The sequence below is a fragment of the Epinephelus lanceolatus genome, chromosome 18, assembly GCF_041903045.1.
Source record: "Epinephelus lanceolatus isolate andai-2023 chromosome 18, ASM4190304v1, whole genome shotgun sequence".
Lineage (NCBI taxonomy): Eukaryota > Metazoa > Chordata > Actinopteri > Perciformes > Serranidae > Epinephelus > Epinephelus lanceolatus.
This window is the reverse complement of record NC_135751.1, coordinates 41,841,798-41,861,527: the sequence shown is the minus strand read 5'-3', so window position 1 is coordinate 41,861,527 and position 19,730 is coordinate 41,841,798. Positions and strand designations below refer to the sequence as shown.

General features: G+C 43.9%; 1 protein-coding gene across 1 annotated transcript; it reads left to right on the top strand.

The window, feature by feature from the left end:
* Window positions 1-1,773: 1,773 nt before the first annotated feature.
* Window positions 1,774-8,392, top strand: LOC117268016 (cyclin-dependent kinase 5 activator 1-like). The gene is made up of 3 exons (XM_033644133.2): window positions 1,774-2,236; window positions 5,362-6,004; window positions 7,033-8,392. The coding sequence occupies exons 2-3, from the start codon at window positions 5,495-5,497 to the stop codon at window positions 7,522-7,524; spliced, it is 1,002 nt and encodes a 333-aa protein (XP_033500024.2). The 5' UTR covers window positions 1,774-2,236; window positions 5,362-5,494; the 3' UTR covers window positions 7,525-8,392.
* The last annotated feature ends 11,338 nt before the right edge of the window (window positions 8,393-19,730 follow it).

Genomic DNA, 19,730 nt, shown 5'->3' with positions numbered 1-19,730 from the left:
CAGCTCAGCGTTTATTTTATTCTTCTCAGCGTTCGTCCTGTTAAAAAGACACTCTCTTCCTCTCCTCTGAGTCAGTGTCCTCCTCTTCCTCCTGCTGGGCACAGCTGTATTTTAGAGACAGACACACTGATGAGTCCACTTTGTAGCTCACAGCCTCCGCACTGGTTTAACGGAGACAGAAAGCACATGGTGTTAATGCCATCAGAGAGCAGCTGGTCCTCCGGATGACTCACCGTCTGTACAGGGACGTTTCCAGGGTTTTTCCTCCTTTGTTCTCAAAAAAAAAAAATCTCTGTCCAAATGAAAACTAAAAATCAACATGCCAAACCAACAGGTGGTGATATTACTGTAACCCTAAAGACATGTCAAACACGTGTTAAAGAAAAGAAGCCAAACTAAGTTGGTGCAGAGCTGCAGTTCTCTGTGAGTTAGTTCCAGATATGTGGAGCATAAAAACTAAATGCTGTTTCGTCCTGACTCTGTGGACACAGAGCAGACGTGTCCCTGAAGACGAGAGAGGTCTGGATGGTTCGTACTGTAGCTGCAGGTCAGAAACTGTTCAGTGCTTTATAAACCAGCAGTTGATTCTCTGACACACAGGAAGTCAGTGTAAAGACCTCAGAACTCTCTTGGTGTTGGTGAGGACTCGAGCGGCAGTTTTCTGAATCAGCTGTCTGATGGATTTTGTAGGGAGACCTGTAAAGACACTGTGACAGTCGTCGAGTCGACTGAAGATAACTGCAGAGAGAAGTATTTCCAGCTCCTGCTGAGACATGAGTGCTTTTATCCTTGAGATGTTCTGAAGACTCAGTCTGTGTTTTTAAAATTGAGCACTGACTTGTGTTTGAGTGATTTGTTTGATCACTGAGTCTGTCTTCATGTCTTCTTGCCAAAACTATGAACTTGAGCTATGACACCAACTCCCAGCAGGTGTCAGCTCGGCTGGGAGTCACAGTGAGGCTGTGATGCGCCGTCTTTATTTTTGCACTTCAGACTTGAGTTCAGTTTGAACTTATGTCTCATGTACTTTGTATTTTAATTTGTCAGGTGTCTTACTGACACAGTTTCACTGACTCGTCAATATTCATACTGACAGGAGGACAATCTGTGTCCATGTATGGGTCCAACAACTCATCTGGATGATGGACTAACAGATGGAGGGATCAGTATCTGCATCCATCTGTCCATCAGTGTGTCCCAGATGAAAAGAGATAAATATCAGAGACAGATCCATAGACAGGATCAGCCTGCAGTACACAGGCAGAGCTGGACTGAATTCATTGTGTTACACAGACAGGTGTTATAAGCAACCCTCTGCGTGTTGTAATGAAACCAACCCGGAAATCCTCGGATACAGTGCAGTGAAGCTTTACACTGAGCTGAGATCAGTTTCCTGTTGATGAGCACATGAGGCCTGTTCTCCTGCAGCAGATGAGTTCACCTCTCGTCAGCCTGCGGGCGGATTCAGCACCCACACTCACTGATTCATAAAACCTTCATCCTCCTCCTCTTCCGCAGCAGCGTCCGCTCCGCCGCTTCAGCACCTCGGACAGCGCCCTCTCCGATAGGCTGCGGCGCGGCGGCGGCCAATGGCGTCAGCGGCAGCGGCGGCGACAGCGATGCGCCGCAGCGGCGGCAGCAGCATCCCGGCAGCAGCCAATCAGAAGGCTCCGTTCCTCTCCCACATCCAACCCGAATAACTGCAGATGCCCGCATCAAAGCAGCGGGTCTCCCCCTCTCCTCTGCGCACAGCCCGGGCGCAGAGCTGCTGGCTATTTTTGGATCTCATAGTGGCCATTTTTCCCTCTTTCTCTCTCTTCCGCCTTTGAGTCGATTAATCATCGATATGTGCTGATTTATTGATGTGTGGAGGAGAATCATCGGAGCTGCGAGCACCGTATCGGGCCGGTAACAGCCGTGAGCGGAGAGATTTGCGCTTCTCAATGGAAGACATCTTCCTGTCCGCTGCGAGAGACGGACTGAAGCGCATCTGTGTCCCCGCCGAGCACACACGGACTTTTTATAAATGAAGATCTGATAATAAAGACTCAGGAGGAGCAACGTGTCGGCCTCAAGCACCGGGGCTCGTCGTTAATCAGGGACGGAGCCGTTTGACGCCCTGGAGCCCGGAGACAGGAGACCGAGCTGCTGTCCACATTTTGACCGCAGTTGCTGAGCAGCGGGGGGGTCAAGGTGTGATCCATGGGTCCCACAGGAAGACACAAATAATCAGCAGGTAGGAGACATGAAGGACTGACTGCTGCATGCTTCACTTTATTGCAGCTCTGCAAACAGTCAAATGAGAAGCCTCCAGAAAATACCCCAAATCATTTACGCACAGCTGTGTGTGTGTGTGTGTGTGTGTGTGTGTGTTATTATTGATCTGATTTGTGTGTCTCCTTCATCCTGTGAACATCAGAGACATCATGTGTGTGTGTGTCCGGGCTGCAGGCCCGTCAGCTGTCTCCGGAGCCGCCGTGTGTTGCAGGAGCTGTTTTCAAGGCTTCCATTTTGAAGCTAAGATGGATGCTTGCGCACATTTCTTCCTCATGCCTCTGTGGCCTCATCTTATATAATACTGATGAGGAGCTGCAGGCCCGCGCTGGGCTGACGTGCAGCCACGATGCATATGCTTTATGTCAGCAGCAGTCTTTAATCACACACATCGAGGGGCTGCAGATTAAAAACCGAGTGGAAATTAAATGTGCTGCTGCAACAGACCGAGGCAGGTTCATTCTGTCTGACAGGGAAACAAACAGCTTGTGTGTTTGTTACACTGCTGCTGTCTGTGTGTTTCTGCTGTGAAGGAATGCAAACACATTACGGAGCTGTGAAATTATAATAAAGCTTTCTGACAGGTTGAGAAATAAAACAAAACAATAATGTGTAGATAATTAAATTGTTGAAATGTAAAATGCAAACAGGTCCCTTAAGATATTTTCTTTCCTTCTGACTCCCTGAAAAACAATCAGAGACACTGGTTTATAAACTGAACTCAAGGCCTCACTTACTGGCTTTTTTAAAACACATTTACAACCCAGTCGCCAGAACAAAATGTTGGTGTTGTACGTTTCTGCAAACCATGAATACGTAACATTTGTCTAAAGAAGTATATGAGATATGAGTTGCCTTTGTCGTCAGGAGGTGGAGGATGGTGTGAGACCAAGAAGAGATGCCTGCCAAGCTGCAGACCAACAAAAACAAAAACAAAACTGGTTGTGATTTAGTCTCAGCTGTTTTTCCATTGGCTCCAAGAGAGTGTTTTGTAGCAACCTGCCAGTGTCTTTTCAGCGTCTTTTTTTTTAGCTCCAAACATCCGTGTTTTGTGGTGAGTGACCGCTGTTATCCCATCGGGTTGTTAGGCTCCAAACGTGGCTGATTTGTAGCGACCAGTCAGTGTTTTTCCAGCAGCTTTTGAAACTTCAAATGTGGGTGTTTCATAGCAATCCATCTGTGTTTTACAGCAGCTTTTTCAGTCCTATTATGGGTGATTTGTAGCGACCTGTCAGTGTTTTCCATCAGCTTGTTAGGCTCCAAATGTGAGTGTTTCGTAGCTACCCATCAGTGCCTTTTTTGTAGTGAGTGATCGCTGTTGTTCCATCGGCTTTTTAGGCTCCAAATGTGGGTGTTTTGTAGCAACCCGCCAGTGACTTTTCAGTGTCTTTTTTTAGCTCCAAACATCTGTGTTTTGTAGTGAGTGATCGCTTTTATCCCATCGGGTTGTTAGGCTCCAAACGTGGCTGATTTGTAGCAACCTATCAGTGTTTTCCAGTTGTTTTATAGGTTGTTTGGTAGCGACCAGTCAGTGTTTTTCCAGCAGCTTTTTAAGCTCCAAACGGGGTGATTTGCAGCGACGTGTCGGTGTTTTTCCAGCGGCTTTTGAAACTTCAAATGTGGGTGTTTCATAGCAATCCATCTGTGTTTTACAGCAGCTTTTTCAGTCCCATTATGGCTGATTTGTAGCACCCTCTCAGTGTTTTCCAGCGTTTTTTTAGGTTGTTTGGTAGCAACCAGTCAGTGTTTTTCCAGCAGCTTTTTAAGCTCCAAACGGGGTGATTTGCAGCAACCTGTCTGTGTTTTTCCAGCGGCTTTTGAAACTTCAAATGTGGGTGTTTCATAGCAATCCATCTGTGTTTTACAGCAGCTTTTTCAGTCCCATGATGGGTGATTTGTAGCGACCTGTCAGTGTTTTCCATCAGCTTGTTAGGCTCCAAATGTGGGTGTTTTGTAGCAACCTGTCATTGTCTTTTTTAGCAGTTTGTTAAGCTTCAAATGTGGGTAGCAACCCATCAGTGTTTTTCCTGTGGCTTTATACACTCTAAACCTGGGTGATTTGTAGCGACTTGTCGGTGACTTTTCGGCGTCTTTTTTAAGCTCCAAACGGTGGTGTTTTGTCGCAAGTGATCACTGTAATTCCATCAGCTTGTCTAAATGTGGGTGTTTCATAGCAACCCATCAGTGTTTTTCCAGCAGCTTTTAAGACTCTAAACATGGATGATTTGTAGCAAGTGATCTCTGTTTTATTATCGGCTTATTTGTTTCCAAATGTGGGTGTTGTTTTGCCACTCGTCTGTCTTTTCCAGCAGCTTTTTAAGCTCCAAATGTGGGTGTTTCATAGCGACTGGTCAGTGTGTTTCCAGCAGATTCTTAGCCACAAAAAGCGTTTGTTTTTATCATCAAACATTGTTGCTTTTCGTTAAATGCATACTTTCTTTTTCAAAATAAACTTACAACTCAGGTAGAACACTTTGTTTTCAGGTTTACTTCCTTAGATTTAGGCAACAAAAGTATGTGGTTAGGTTTAGAAAAAACATCATGGATTTGTTTATTACTAATGAAATGTAACGTCACATGACATGCGTCAGTAGCACAGCCCTCTTCTCATGCTGCCACACTACGTCATTATTAAAACAACTGGATTGAGTTTTGGTTACGAATGGGACACAAACAGCAGGCTCCAGGGTGAAAAGTCTGGACTTGTTTGACTCGTTCATCTTCCTTCCTGCCCGCCTAATGTGGACTTTCTGGCTATTTATAATTTGATAGTTCCCCAGATCGTCAACAAACGCTGCCACCATGTCGTCTCATACCGCCACTAGTGTGCCTCTGTACGTTGGTGTCTAACGCTGACAGGTCATTGACCAAGTGTCGTCATTTGAGGCGTTGGGAGTGAGACCAGGTTAGTTTTGAACCAGTAACAAAAACTATTGTTCCCACTGAGTCACTAAGACACTAAGAGTTCACCTTTGGCCTTTGGTCATTGATTATGAGGTGTTTGTTGCTGATGGTTTCATTTTGTGTTGTTTATAACATGTGATGTAACTTATGGAGAGTATTGACACGTCTTCCTCTTCTCCACAGATTCGACCTCCTCCAGAAGTGAGACACTTTGGTCCTCTTGGAACTCTTTGTCTCGACCAATCAAAGAGCTTTCCCCCTACTGCTTCCCTCTCCACCTGTCCTCTGTCTCACTGCTGACCCTCGAGCAGACATCATGGGCACGGTGCTGTCTCTGTCTCCCAGCTACCGCAAGGCCGTGCTGTTTGAGGACGGTCCGGCGACGGTAGGCCACTACACAGCCGTCCAGAACAGCAAGAACGCCAAGGACGCTGCCGCAGCAGCCGGGAAGTCCCTCAAACGGCCCTCTATCATCAGCGTGCTGCCATGGAAACGCATCGTAGCTGTATCGGCGAAGAGGAAGGGCTCCAAGAAGTTGCAGGCAGACGGCGGGGACGGCGGGAAAGGAAGCTCCCCGGATGGCCACGCCACAGCCAACTCAGCCTCCAACAGCCTGAAGCTGAAGAAGTCTCAGTCCTGTGCAAACCTTTCGTCTTACTCCTCCAGCCAGGACCCCTCGGCCACCACCACCACTACCTCCTCCCACCTGCCCGTCTCCAAGACCTTGGCTAACGTAGCTACTGTCGCTGCCAAAAAGAATTCCCTCACAGGCTCTGGGATCCAGCCGTCCGCTGCTACCGGCACGCCAAAACGTGTCATCGTCCAGGTAATCCCGCAGCCCAGGCACCAGAAAAAATGCTGGTGTAGTAGGTTTCTGCAAACCACAGATACATTACATTTGTGCGTTTAATATCTATCACATCAATGTTCTAAAGTGTTGTAGTGTAGGAGGCATCGGGAGGTGGAGGGGATGGTAGATGACGTGACACCAAGCTGCAGATCACTGTTGTAGACCAGCAAACAACAAAACTGGTTGTGTTTTAGTGAGTCGCTGTGTTTCCAGCTGCTTTTTACGCACCATTTTTTTTTACCAGGTTTTTTTCATGACCAGTTGCTGTTGTCCACTGGGCATGTGCAACAAAAAATTGCTGCGTTTTCTGTTTGGATAGTGCGTGAGTTCGTACCAAGAAATCGCTGTTTTTTCTGCCAGAATACTGCAATGAAGAGCAGTAGTTTGTGCCGAAAGAGTACGACAACAAGGGGAGTTTTTTTTTACAGAGCCGTAGCTGTGTTTTCTGCCAGAAGAGTGCCACCCAAAGTGACTGTTTTTACCCAGACATCACCGGGTTTCCTGCCAAGATAGTGTGACAAATAGCATTTGTTTGTTCCAAAACATAACTGCATTTCCTGCCAGGATAGTGCCACAAGAAGGGGTTGTTTTTACTGAGGCATCACTGCTGTTTTTCCACCGATGATAGTACTACGAAAAGCGGTATTATACTTTTATTTTACTGAGATATTACTGCATTTCCAGGTGGGACTGTGCCCCAAAACTGTGTATTTTCAGCTAAAACATCACCTTTTCCTGACCAAAACCAAGTGGTTTTTATGCCTAAACCTAATGACAGCTTCACCACAACGTTGTTGAAATGCAGTTTCAAGGTGTCCGCTACATAACAACGCACAAATATAATGTATCTTTGATTTGCAAGAAACTTACAATGCCAACATTTATTTTTGTTATTTAAAATTTGTAGCTAAATGAGGATTTTGAAAACATTCTGATTCATCACTTCTTCATTTCACTAATCTTCTGTCTCACCTCCCTTTATTCTCCCTCCTTCTCTCCACCAGGCCTCCACCAGTGAACTGATGCGCAGCCTGGGTGAGTTCCTGTGTCGTCGGTGCTACAGACTGAAGCGTCTCTCCCCGACAGACCCGGTGCTGTGGCTGCGCAGCGTCGACCGCTCCCTCCTCCTACAGGGCTGGCAGGATCAGGGCTTCATCACTCCGGCCAACGTGGTCTTCCTCTACATGCTGTGCCGCGACGTGGTCTCGTCTGAGGTGGCGTCGGAGCGCGAGCTGCAGGCCTCGCTGCTCACCTGCCTCTACCTGTCCTACTCCTACATGGGCAACGAGATCTCCTACCCGCTGAAGCCCTTCCTGGTCGAGGCAGAGAAGGAAGCCTTCTGGGACCGCTGCCTGGAGATCATCAACTGCATGAGCGGCAAGATGCTCCAGATCAACACCGACCCACACTTCTTTACCCAGGTGTTCGCCGACCTGAAGAACGAGAGCAAGAAAGAGGAGGAGAAGACCAAACTCCTCATAGGCCTCGACCGATAAGAGGGAGCTGGGAGGGGGGAAGGATGGATGGATAGAAAGATTGACGGGGTTAATAGGTTGAGGACAGGCGGACTAATGTAACGCAGAGTAGCGATACTGTGGAGCAGTAACGTTGTCTGGCGTCTCTACCAGTTCATCATTAACCACATTCCCTGTTTCTGGGTTCAAAACACTCTGAGACAGAGGCAGTAACTGATCTGTGTCTCGCCTGAAGGCAACATGCATCCTACAGGACCATTTTACCACAACGCAGCAGATAAAATCAGAGCTGTCAGCGATGTTATTTGACATGATTGGATCTGATTGGATCTGTTGATATCCAGCGCCCGGGTCAGGATGTGACAATAGCAAGCTTTAAAGCAGAGATACGATCACGTTTATCAAGAACAATGTAAATGACAACACAGACAGATGTTTTGTCAAACGTGCGGCCAGCAGGGTCGGTGATGTCACATTTACACGCTGTGAGAAATAGATCATTTTTATCTTCTGCCTCAGGCTCAGAGACACATCAGTCTGACCTGGACCTTGTTTCAGTGAGATCAGAAATGCAATCTGATATTTTTCTGTCATTCAGAGACGCCAGACAACAGATTTACTCATCACAGGAGAATATTATAGATATAAAGACACAGTATGTTGATGATCGTGTGTGAAAGCATCCAGACATTTCCGCTATAGAGAGATGTCACGGTGATGAGAATCACCTTGCATGAGGTCACTCCATACGTCCTTGCACATGACCACCTGCTTATTGCCAACTCCACTTTACCTTATTCCTTATTGTCCTGCCCGAGCTTATTGCACTCACCGACACTGGCTGCCATGTCACTGTTGAAACTTTAACCCCCCCCCCACCCCCACCCCCAAAGCAGACGAGCTCGAACCAACCACAACAAGTCTGACTGTGAAACACAAGTCGCTATTTGGTGTTGTTGTACTGTAGTGGATTAATTCATCCACGTTATGTAAAGTACTGTAGTTTCATTTGGGATTATCCAGTCAAGTCTGATATGAATTAGGAGATTAGTTATTTATTTTTAAGAGAATCAAATGCTTTTCCATTGGACTCAGATTACAGCCCAAGCAGCAGAAGAAATGTTGGCACTGTACGTTTCTGCAAACCACTGATTCATTATATGTGTACGTCCTTATGTCGGGGATACACTGAAACTGTGTTTCAGAAACTCTGTGATTAGCGTGTGTTAAGGCACAAAAACCACTTGGTTATGGTTAAAGATCATGTTTTGCCTTAAAATACCCTGTTTTGGTGGCGCAATCACAGCAGGAGACGCAGCAACGTCTCAGTAAAAAAGAACTGCTTTTTGTGGCACTACTCCTGAGAGAGAAACGGTGACAGGTTGCTACAAAACACCTGTGCTTGATGGTTTAAAAGCCACTGAAAACACAGCAACGTATGAGGAAGAAACAACCACTTTTCGTGCCACTATCCTGGCAGGAAATGCAGCAAAATCCTGTTAGAAAAGTGCTGCTTTTTGTGGCACTATTCCTGCAAGAAAATCTACAAAACAGCCGTGCTTGATGGCTATAAAGATGCTGAAAATGCAGAGATGTCTTGGTATAAAAACAACCACATTTTATGGCGCTTTCCTGGCAGGAAATGCTGCAACATGTTGGTAAAAGAGACATTTTTTTGTGGCACTATACCTGGGGGGAAAACAGTGACAGGTTGCTACAAAACACCCATGCTTGATGGTTAAAAAGATGCTGAAAACGCAGAGATGTCTCTGTAAAAAACAGCTGTCTCTCGTGGAACTATCCCAACGCAGCAACATCTCAGTAAATAAAGAGCCACTTTTTGTGGCACTATTCCTAGAAGAAAAACAGAGACAGGTCGCTACAAAACAGCCACGCGTGATGGCTATAAAGATGCTAAAAACACAGCAATATCTCGTTAACAGTGGCCTCCACCGTCCCCTCCACCTCCTGATGACAACATAAGCTCATTTACTGCGTCACTTTAAAAATGTTGATATGATATGTATAAAACATATACATGAAACATACTCCTGGTTTGCAGAAACGTACAACATTTTCTTCTACTGGGCGGCAGATTGATAATTCAACAAGCTCTTCTGTAAAATGTTTACATTCACAAAAATATGGGAAAATGCAATAGTGACTCCTCCGGGCTGATTTTACACGGGGAATTATTTCATTCCTTCTCGTTCCCCTGCACTTTCTCCTGCAGTCCATATTGGTGCTGAGTGACCACAGGAAGGAAGGAAGGAAGGAAGGAAGGAAGGAAGGAAGGAAGGAAGACAGATTTGTGTTTTGAAATCCTGCGTTCATCCCGTACGCTCCACGCTGTGTGAATGATGGGTGGAGCTCGGGTCGTGGAGGACAGAGAGGAGATCATGTGATCTGTCTCAACCAATGGCCACACACGTCAGAATGAGAGAAACGTGACTGTATTCCAGGTGTGTGGCCCCATGTGACTTCTCCTCTAAAACAAGGCCTCCACCTCCTCCTCTCTCCTCTTCCCTCCGCTCGGTACTCCCCACAGACAAACGGCAGATTCTGTCTCTCTCTGTCCACCTGCTCCGGTCCCGTCCTGTCTGGTGCAGTCCAGCTGTTCCATATTTAGAGACTCTCCGGGCTGCTGACCTGGTGGCTTAGTTACTCACCGAGTTTGACATGCATGTGTGCTTCTATAGGTTTCCTAGCATGCTGCTTTGTGTTGGGCACGCCGCACCTAATGTTACAGAGCGGTCGCCACGCTGAACTGCTGACGGCTGGACTCAGTGATGTGACATCAGGCGACTCGGCACGAGGACTCTCTAATGAAGGAAACATGTGAAAGGTGACATGTTTTTTGCCTTCGCTGAGCGCACATCGATAAAGGACAGTCCAGGCAAAGATCCTCCATCAGGAGTTCTGCTGCTGTTGGTTCTTAGGGACCTAAAAGACCCTCCAAAGTTAAATGTTTCCACCTTTTGGAAACCAGTAATACGGCAACCACAATTTCAAGCCCCCAAACCAGGACAGGATGGGGAAAAATAGCCTGTTTCAATGCTTTGCACACCCGTCGAGATGATTTTTCTGCACTTGGGCAGCAGAAAAATTAAGTTTTGTTTCACAAAATCCAACAAAAAAGCTCACGTCTGCCCATTCTGCCCCATCTGTAGCCACTAGTGATGTCTGGTCGTCTCATTATCATCTTTAATTTTGCTGTTTCCACCATGTGCGACTGAAGATGTTCTTTTCAGTGTATTTGGCATTTTGGTTGCCACGTAAATTACGAAGAACGGATCAAGCCTCCGGTATTTTGTTGGTTCTGTCTTCACTTCTTCCTCCTTGTGTTCAGCTGCACTGCTGCTACATTTCAACCACAAATCTATTTTCTTGGTATTCATCTAATATCGTCGGTCGCGGTCACAGTAAATAAACGTGAACATGATTGCGTGTTTAACAGCAGTTGACAGTTTGCGGCGGTTAACAATTGCATTGGACATACATTAGGAATACTGAATATAAAACGTGTACAAAACCTACATTGAGATTTTTTTTATTGAACTAATAGTATAATTATTTTAGGAAATATGCATGACTGATATTTTTTTAAATAAAATTATCTGCAGAATTTTCCGAAAGAAGAACACACAGAGTCCTCCCTGTCAGTCATCAGAGACTCTATAGAGTACTACAAAGTACCTCTAGGGGCACCTCTGTTAGAAGAACACTGATTGAAGGGGCACTACAGCAGTTCAGTAAAGTTTGGGGCTTCATGAGAGATGTATTTTAAAAACAGTGGTCAAAACTGAAGCAGCAGACACCAGAATATTCTGACTTTTATCCCTAGTGTGAGAAAAGCTCCAGAAAATGGTGGATCCTACATTTCCCATGATGCATTCCTTCAAACTCCACCCCTCCTCTTTGTCACACAGGCTCTCAGTAAACAGATTTAAAGCCGAGATGTCAAACACTGGAGCGCTCCCTCCAAACCCACTGAAGACATCATACAGCTCAACCTAAAAACCAACCGAGTGCCTCTAGAGATCCTTCACCTTGATGATGTCACATCACCGAGTCCAACTGCAGCCAATAAACTGTCTTCAATTTTACAAAAGCTCTGCCCTCTCAAACAGGGCGCAGATCTTGTGCCATATCATCCTAAAGACTCATTATTTCATACACAACATGAGCCGACTGCTCAACAAGAAAAGACTTTTCACAGTGTTGCTGCGTCACATGTCCGACACCAGGAACTTTGTTCGGACGGCAAAATGGAAACTTGTGATTTTAACACACACAAAAAGTTTTAATGTTTGTTAGCTGAACATGGAGTCACCCAAAGCTGGAGCGCTCAGCGTCCTGTCAGTGAGTTCATCATCTATGAAAAGTGATATGTAAAAGAACGTGCTGCGTGTCTCCAGACTGGGTGCGTCCACGGTGCAGGTGGTGTTTGTGTGTTCACATGAACTGACGGGGCTGCAGAAGGAACCACGCTGTAAAAATTATGTAGCCTTGATGCAGAGTCCGACCTCACGAGACAAATATGCACATGAAGAATGAATCCATGGCAACGAGCTTGTTTACATGTCCTTCCTCCGAGCTGTTTCTGACGGGTTCAACAGTCACAAGTAGCATTCTCATGATTACTGTTGGATGAGCTTGTTTTGCTTTTTAATTTCTTGTTCTCAAAGATCCAAACTGCAGGAAGTGGGTTTGATGGGAAGTTTATTACAGCCTGGACTGAAAGTGATGAACGTAAGTTTGTTTTTCTACGATACGATGATGGAGCTATCAGCCAGGTTTAGTTGAGGGATGATGAATGTTGTAATCAAGAAGTGTTACCTGGATTCTTTGAGGTTTAACTGACCGCTCTCTAAGCCCCGCCTCCACCTTTAGTTACTGCTGACGCACAGAACATATGCAGTTTACAACGGCTGCGTTTACATGCACATCATTTTCCAGTTTTTGCCCTCATTCCAAAACTAAATATGCTCCTACTAAGCTGTTTACACGGCTAATGAAAATGAATATATTTCACTAATATTCCCGGCCATGCAAACTTCAGTTAACCTTAAATGCTCGGCTGTGTTTGACAGAGGTCGATGTATGTCCAATGTCTGGCCAGGGGGCCAATCATAGCCCACAGATTGATTTTAAATGACCCAGGGCTTGTTTTTCAAAGTGTAATGTGTGGCCCACCGCACAATGTTGGTGAAACAAGTACGATCATTTTGCATTTTTTATGTTCAGGACTGACGGACAGTTGCCTAACAGTGTAAAGTTGATGGCAAGTGCCGCCGCTTTCAGGAGCGGTGGAAGGTTGACTATTTTTTCAGTGAAACAGTTGTGTTTGTTTCATTTCAGGTATTTTCACATTATGTAATCTGGCCCCCATTTGAAAAAAATTTGGACACCGCTGCTCAAACATGTCGTTTATCCCGTCAGAATATATAAAAGTGGAATGACTGGAGCTGCTTTTGTTGTTTTGCTTCTTTGTATCAAAACAGGATTTTTCCAAAGTTTTGTGGTGGTGACAGACTGGTTGGATCGTGTGAACACACCTTTACTTTCATTCTTTCAACCACCTTCTTGAAAAAGTGTTTAAAGGAACTTGAGCATATCCAAAAATCTGTTGCTATCCAGTCTTTTATCATGTTTAAAGTAGAAATATGGGCTTTTCTTTTGGGTATGCACCACGATCAGTGACTTTACCTATGACCCCAAAAATATCTGCTTCCTCCTGTGTGACCCTGAACAGCTCTACAGGTAATTTAAAAAGCAGGAACTACAATATTAGTGTCTTTTATTTTTCATATGAGGAGAACTCTTTTTATTTCTCACTAGATTTGATTTGAATTTGTTTCATTTATAGATTTATGTTTTAAAGTAATAACAGAAAATGTTAAGCAGCCCACAATTTGTTGTAAAGTTCATCATGTTTGACCTAAATTAAGATCATCTGACATCATCATCGTCATGTTTTATAATTGCATCTTTCACGTTCTCACGTTCACCACTTGCTGTTATTCGCTGACTGTGGTTTCCTCTGCTCGATACAATCCCAAACCTCCGGGAACCCAAGGCTGGGCGCAGTGACTACATTTACTGCGCCCAGCCTTGGGTTTAGTTTGGATTTGCAGGAAATTTTGATGTATGAGATACCCAAAGGTTTCATTTCAGTCAGAACTCAACTTTGATCAAAACTGTAGCTACTGCAGTTCGTCTTTGTTGGACGTTATTTTAACTATGATGATGAAAAATGGAATGTGTTTACACCTTAAACGATGCAAATTTTCCTGTCGCGTTACTCACAATATTTTGTGTTGACTGACGTCATACCTGTGTGAAATCGCTGAAACGACAAATGAACTTCTGCTGGCACATCCTTGCTGTCATACATCACCGGAGGATCTCCATGCTGATTTGCTATCGTGGTGCGAATCACTCACTGAAGTTGAGATTTCAACTCTCATGAACAAGCGTGTGACACGTTACTTGCTACTTGCTTCATTCTCATTGCTTAATTAGCTTAATTCACGTCATTTGCGTTGCGTCCATTGCGCTGCCCAGTTGGAATTTGTGTCTCATCGTGTCTTTACATAGACACCACATTTAATTCACTCATGCAAACTGTTTTGTGGCTGAAGTGTTTTGCGTTGCATTATCTCCAGTGACACTGACTGGGTTTACTGGAGTTTACACCGAATCCAGTGAAGATCAGGACACAGCTGCTGATGTTAAATCTAAGTTGAGTTTGTACTGTAGCTAGTTAGCTCGTCAGCTAACCTTCCTCCCACACTTTTGCGCTTTTGGTTTTGTTTTGTTAAAGGTTGAAACACATCACCGTCCAAACTCTTGAAAGGGGATTTAGAGAACGGTCAGTTAAAGTCTGACACCTTATCTTAAGTACAAACACCCCCCTGCTCACACTCACAGTGTTGTATGGTGATTATTCAATGTGATGTCGGATGACAGACAGGAAGTGAGATCATGTTTTTCTCTGTGAAACAAATGTGAGATTTTTCACTCCTCTTGCTTCCAGCTGCTCCGCTCCTTCCAGCTCTACAGGGACAATAATCAAAAAGGGACAAGGAAGCGAGGACAGGAGGCGAGGAAAGGAAGCTTGTCCTCTGAATGAACCTTTTTCTTGAATCCGAGAGAGAAGTATGGGTCGACCGCACCCCCTCCTGTACACGCTCTCATCATCGATCAGCTCCTGTGCCATATTTTATCTTGCAACACGTACAAGACAAAAAGGATCGTGTAACATATGACGCTTACGATGACGAAGTTTTTCCTTCCTTTTCATTTGTGGATCATGTCGTGTAAACAGGAATCTTTGTTGAACAAACGTCGAGGCTACTCGTGTTACTGACGCTGCAGTCTGTTACTATGTGGATGTATGAATATGTATGTGAGAATTAAGAATAATTTGATCAACTGTTACAGGTACTTTATATAAAAACCTTTACAAGCACGGTGTGTTGGTTTTTATTTTCAGTTCATGTGATGTTACAGTTCTCAGTGTGACCACAGTGAGGCAGCACTGAGCTGTTAGTGAGGTGAAGCTGCTGAGCAGTTTCGGGGATGAAGTGGTGTTTGGGGAGTTTGGAGAGCTCCATAACAGGCGGTGCGTTTGTTGCTCGCCGACTCTGGAGCTCCTGAGTGGGTGGAGTGTTGACAGATATTAGTATGCACCAGGAGAGCCATCGAGGGTGGATGTGATTGTAGTTGGAGTGCTGAAATCTTATTACTGAGTGCTGCACGGAGACGGAGGCCTCTGAGAGTTTCAGGAAAATTCCAGCTCACATCAATCTGCCTGTGTACGGACTCTGAAAAGATCTGGAGAAATTACAATACAGTCAGCCAAAACATTAAACATTCAAACCATTGACAGGTGAAGTGAGTCACATCGGTCATTTCATTACAATGCAATGTTCTGCTGGGAAACCTTTGCTTCTTGCATTCATGTGGAGCCCCTTTACGCACTCCACCCACCTAGACATTGTCATAGACCAAGTACCCCTACTGATTGCAACGGTAGCTCTTCAGCAAGGCAGTGCATCATGCCACACCACAAAAACTGCTCAGGAATGGTCCAAGGAACACGACAAGGAGCTCAGCGCATCAATCTAGCTTTCAAATTCCCCAGATCCCAATCTGATCAAGCATCTGTGGGACAAACCAATGCCTCGAAGGTCCTTTTTCCGGGTCTCGACAGGTCAAAGCCAAGTCCGATCTACGGTGGGGCCCCTGACCTCTCGAGGCAAGGAGACAGGACCTCTGTGGGTGTCCTGTGTTGTCTGGCACCAAGGCATGGTCGAAGGATTCTTTGAGTCCTGTGGGTTGGGACGGAAGGTACCAGCATGCCCAATGGACGTTCGATCAGATTGGGATCTGGGGGAATTGGAGGCCAGGTTGACGCCTTGAGCTCTTAGTCAAGTCCCTCAGGCCATTCTTGAGCAGTTTCGGTGGAGTGGCATGGTGCATTGTGCTGCCTGGGGGACGCACTGCCATCAGGGAGTGAAGTTGCCAATGAAGGGTCTTCTTGGTCTGTAATGGTGTTTGGGTGGGCGGTGTGTGTCAAGGGGCAATCACATGAATGCAAGGACCCAAGGTTCCTTAGGAGAGCATTGCACTGTAACAAAACGATCAATGTTATTCACTTCACCTGTCAGTGGTTTTAATGTTTCGGCTGCTGGATCACTCCACAGGGTCACATCATCACAGAGCAAGTTTATAACTCATTAACCCATTCTTTCAATTCCTGGGGCCTTTGATGTCTTCAGTGTCTTAGAACAGACAGTTATTAGACCCACAGTGATAAGAGAAAACACACCAGTAAACACAACTTTGGACTTAATGGGATTTCTGAACCAAACCAACAACTTAACATGTCTAATCCTCTGATCCAGAGCGGTCTGAGCTGCAAAGTCTTTTTGAGTTTACTCATCTTTAGAGTTGTGTCAGATGTGGTTGATCTAAGTGTTCAACACACAGTGGGGGACTGTAACTAAGTATATTTACTCAAATACTGTCAAAGTCAGGGTAATTGTACTTGAACTTAACTTTATTTATAAAGCACCTTTCATACAAACATGCAGCCCAAAGAGCTTCACATGGCAAAACTGGAATGACACTGACATGATTTAAAGGAGAACACAAACAACTTAACTTAACACATTCTGTAAGACTAAAAAAGATCAAATGTCCTTAAAAATAAAAAGAAAGTAAATAAATAAATAATGTAAATGAACAGAATACAAGTGAACAGGGGGGATAAAATATAATAAGGTAAAAACCAAAGATTGAAACTTAAAAATCAAGACTATAATCTTACTCCATATTAAAGGGACGAGTTGCACAAAACACCTTAAGTTTTCTCCTTAAGTATGACACTTAAGGCTTAATTTCTTAATTCAGTCAAATCTAAAGTGTGAAATCAGAAGTGGATCCATTGGCTTGTTTTTATCATTTATCACCATAAACTCTGTCATGTTGCAGTTAAGACAGAGTCAAAGGGACCCTAAGTTGCTGTTTTTCACCTTGCTGTGGTTGCTAAGGTCTTTTGTGCAGCAATCGAGGGATTCCTTAAGTATAAGACCAGGACAAGGAGAAAACCATAAATACTTAAGTGAACATTTTAAGGAAACCTTAAGGAGAAGATTTAAGGTTGTTTTGTGCATCCAATTTTATTTTGAGGAAACTTTAACTAGGACCTTAAGGAAAATGCTAATTTAAGGTGTTTTGTGTAACCGGGCTCCAGATTAACATGTGATTACATGACTGACTAATTTACATGATTAACACTTTACTTAAATTGTTTTAGAGTGTTATTATAAATGCTGATAATTACACTCTAATTCTTAATATCTTAAAATCTTTATTTAAGCCAAAGAGTGGCCTTTAACTTTGCATTTTAGAGCGTATTTACCAAAAAAGTAGGATAAAGGCTGATAAATGTTCGGCCTATTTATTTGTTAAAGAAGTATTTCACTGCTGAAGAGATGGTTTTCTCATAAAACTAAGATGTCTGTGCAGACAGACAAATACTTTTGAATTTAGTGCGACATGATCACAGAAACACAGAGAAAAGGGTTTGTGGTATTTACTTTTGCTCAAGAGGTTTAAAACCTACAACTACCAGAATGCACTGCATCACACCACACCAATATGCTCCCACTGGTGGGTGACGTCATGCAGGTTGGATGTTCAGCCCCAAAAACATAGCAAAATGTTTATTTAAACAGAAACATGGAAACATTGTTGTGTTACACAGACGCTCTGCCTGTTGATACAGTGAGGTTTAGTTAAGTTCAATTAAAAGGGGCATTATTGGCGGGAAAACACATGTTTACATGGGTAAAGCAAGTGTGAAAGAAAAACAAAATATATAAGTCTATATACACATCACTGCTGACTGGGAAACACTGTGACACACCCACCAAACCAGAGAAAACACACCTCAAAGTCCGTTACACACGTTCACCCTGGAAACCGCAGCAAAACAGTGGACACCATTTTGACATTGAACGCACCCCTCCTCGTTTTTCCACAGGAAACAAAATGGCGGCCGGCTGGAAACAACAATCAGGAATCACAGTTGAATAGTGAGATAAAACATGTTTCTGAAACACCTGAGGACAGAGAAGAGCAACGCAATAACTCAGTATATGTTCGTATTTAATCAGCACCGCATCATTTTACAGTGTGATGCAGTTTAGTCTCAGTTTGAGAGACAGACAGAGAGCAGGGCGGGTTTCCCTCTCGGTCCTTTCTTTACTCTTTGTTTCCGTGTTGGCGGGAAATACGAAAATGCGGAAGTACAATCCGTAGTTGGAAAAACAGCTGGAGAGGAAACAGCTGGAGAGGAAACAGCTCTGCGGGTTTGAGGTGAGAGGTGAGCAGGTAGATCTGTGTGCAGGTAACATGGAGGGAAGTTAAACACCTCTGTGTCTCTGTGGTTGTTTTGTGTCTGTGTGGGCGTTTGGCTCTTTATTAGTCCTTGTTCTGTCTTATTTTGTGTCTCTTTGAGATTATTTTGTGTCTGTCTTTAGTTGTCTTATGTCGTTTTGTCGTCATTCTGTGCCTCCTTATGTTTGCAGACACTTTGGGCCCCTGAGCCTGTCCCCTGTAGGCCCAGTGTCATGATGCAGAGCTGGTTGAAAATCAAATTGTCCCTTTAAGTACACGAATGAATGAATGAATGACTTTATTTCGAACCAAAGTTTAAAACAATTTTGTGATAACGAAAACAGAAATGTTCGAAAAGGAGCAGGTAGAAGTAAAACTTATATGTTCCTACCCCTCTGTCACTTTTCTTGTATTAACTTAAATTATTTGCACAGTTTCTTACATGTGTAGTTACATATTACATGAAAAATAAAGAGATGATCCGCACACCAATTGAAGCTCCCATAGAGAAATTTATTCAGATCATTTTCACGTATATACTTTTTTGATCCAGCACCATGAATTTTTCACTGTCTGATGTGCGTGTTTTTTGATCTTTACCTGTATAGTTACATACAACAATAAAACCATTTTACAACCCAATTTTCTAATTACATTCCTAAATTATTTACAATACACCCAGTGATACTAAATAAATACAAATTTCCCTAAAACAGCTTTTCCTCTTCCAAGTACCTGTCAAGGGTTTGTTTTTTGTAGTTTTTTTAAAGTGGTTGGTCATCTGCCAACCCGTTCCACAAATCCACCCACACACTGAAATACACAGACTTTTTTTAGTTGTACGAACACGCTGTTGTTTAAAGTTAAGTTTTCCTCTCAAGTCATAACCCTCCCCCCCCGTCACAAGACATTTCAAGGCACTTTACTTGAGATGGTTCAAGTCCTTTTTAAATACTGTGAATTTACATTTCTACTTCCAAACTTTTTGTAACCCTTATTTATGCCAAAGAATATAGAGTTGCATTTTTAGTGTATTGACTAAATACGTACGATAGAGGTAAATGAGGGAGGAAGTTATATATTTTAAACTCTCTACGGGTGAGTCAGGTAGAAATAATAGATTAGAATAAATCAAAAATAAAAATAATAAAAAAGTTGTTTGGAAAAACCTCATTTGAACTCTGTTTTTGAGGCTAAAAACAGAGTTCAAATGAGGTTTTTCCAAACAACTTTTTATGTCGGGGCTTCAGGACACTTGGATCACTACGGACGAGCAGTATGGAGATATTTTGTGGTTTCAATGATGTGTTTTTGGA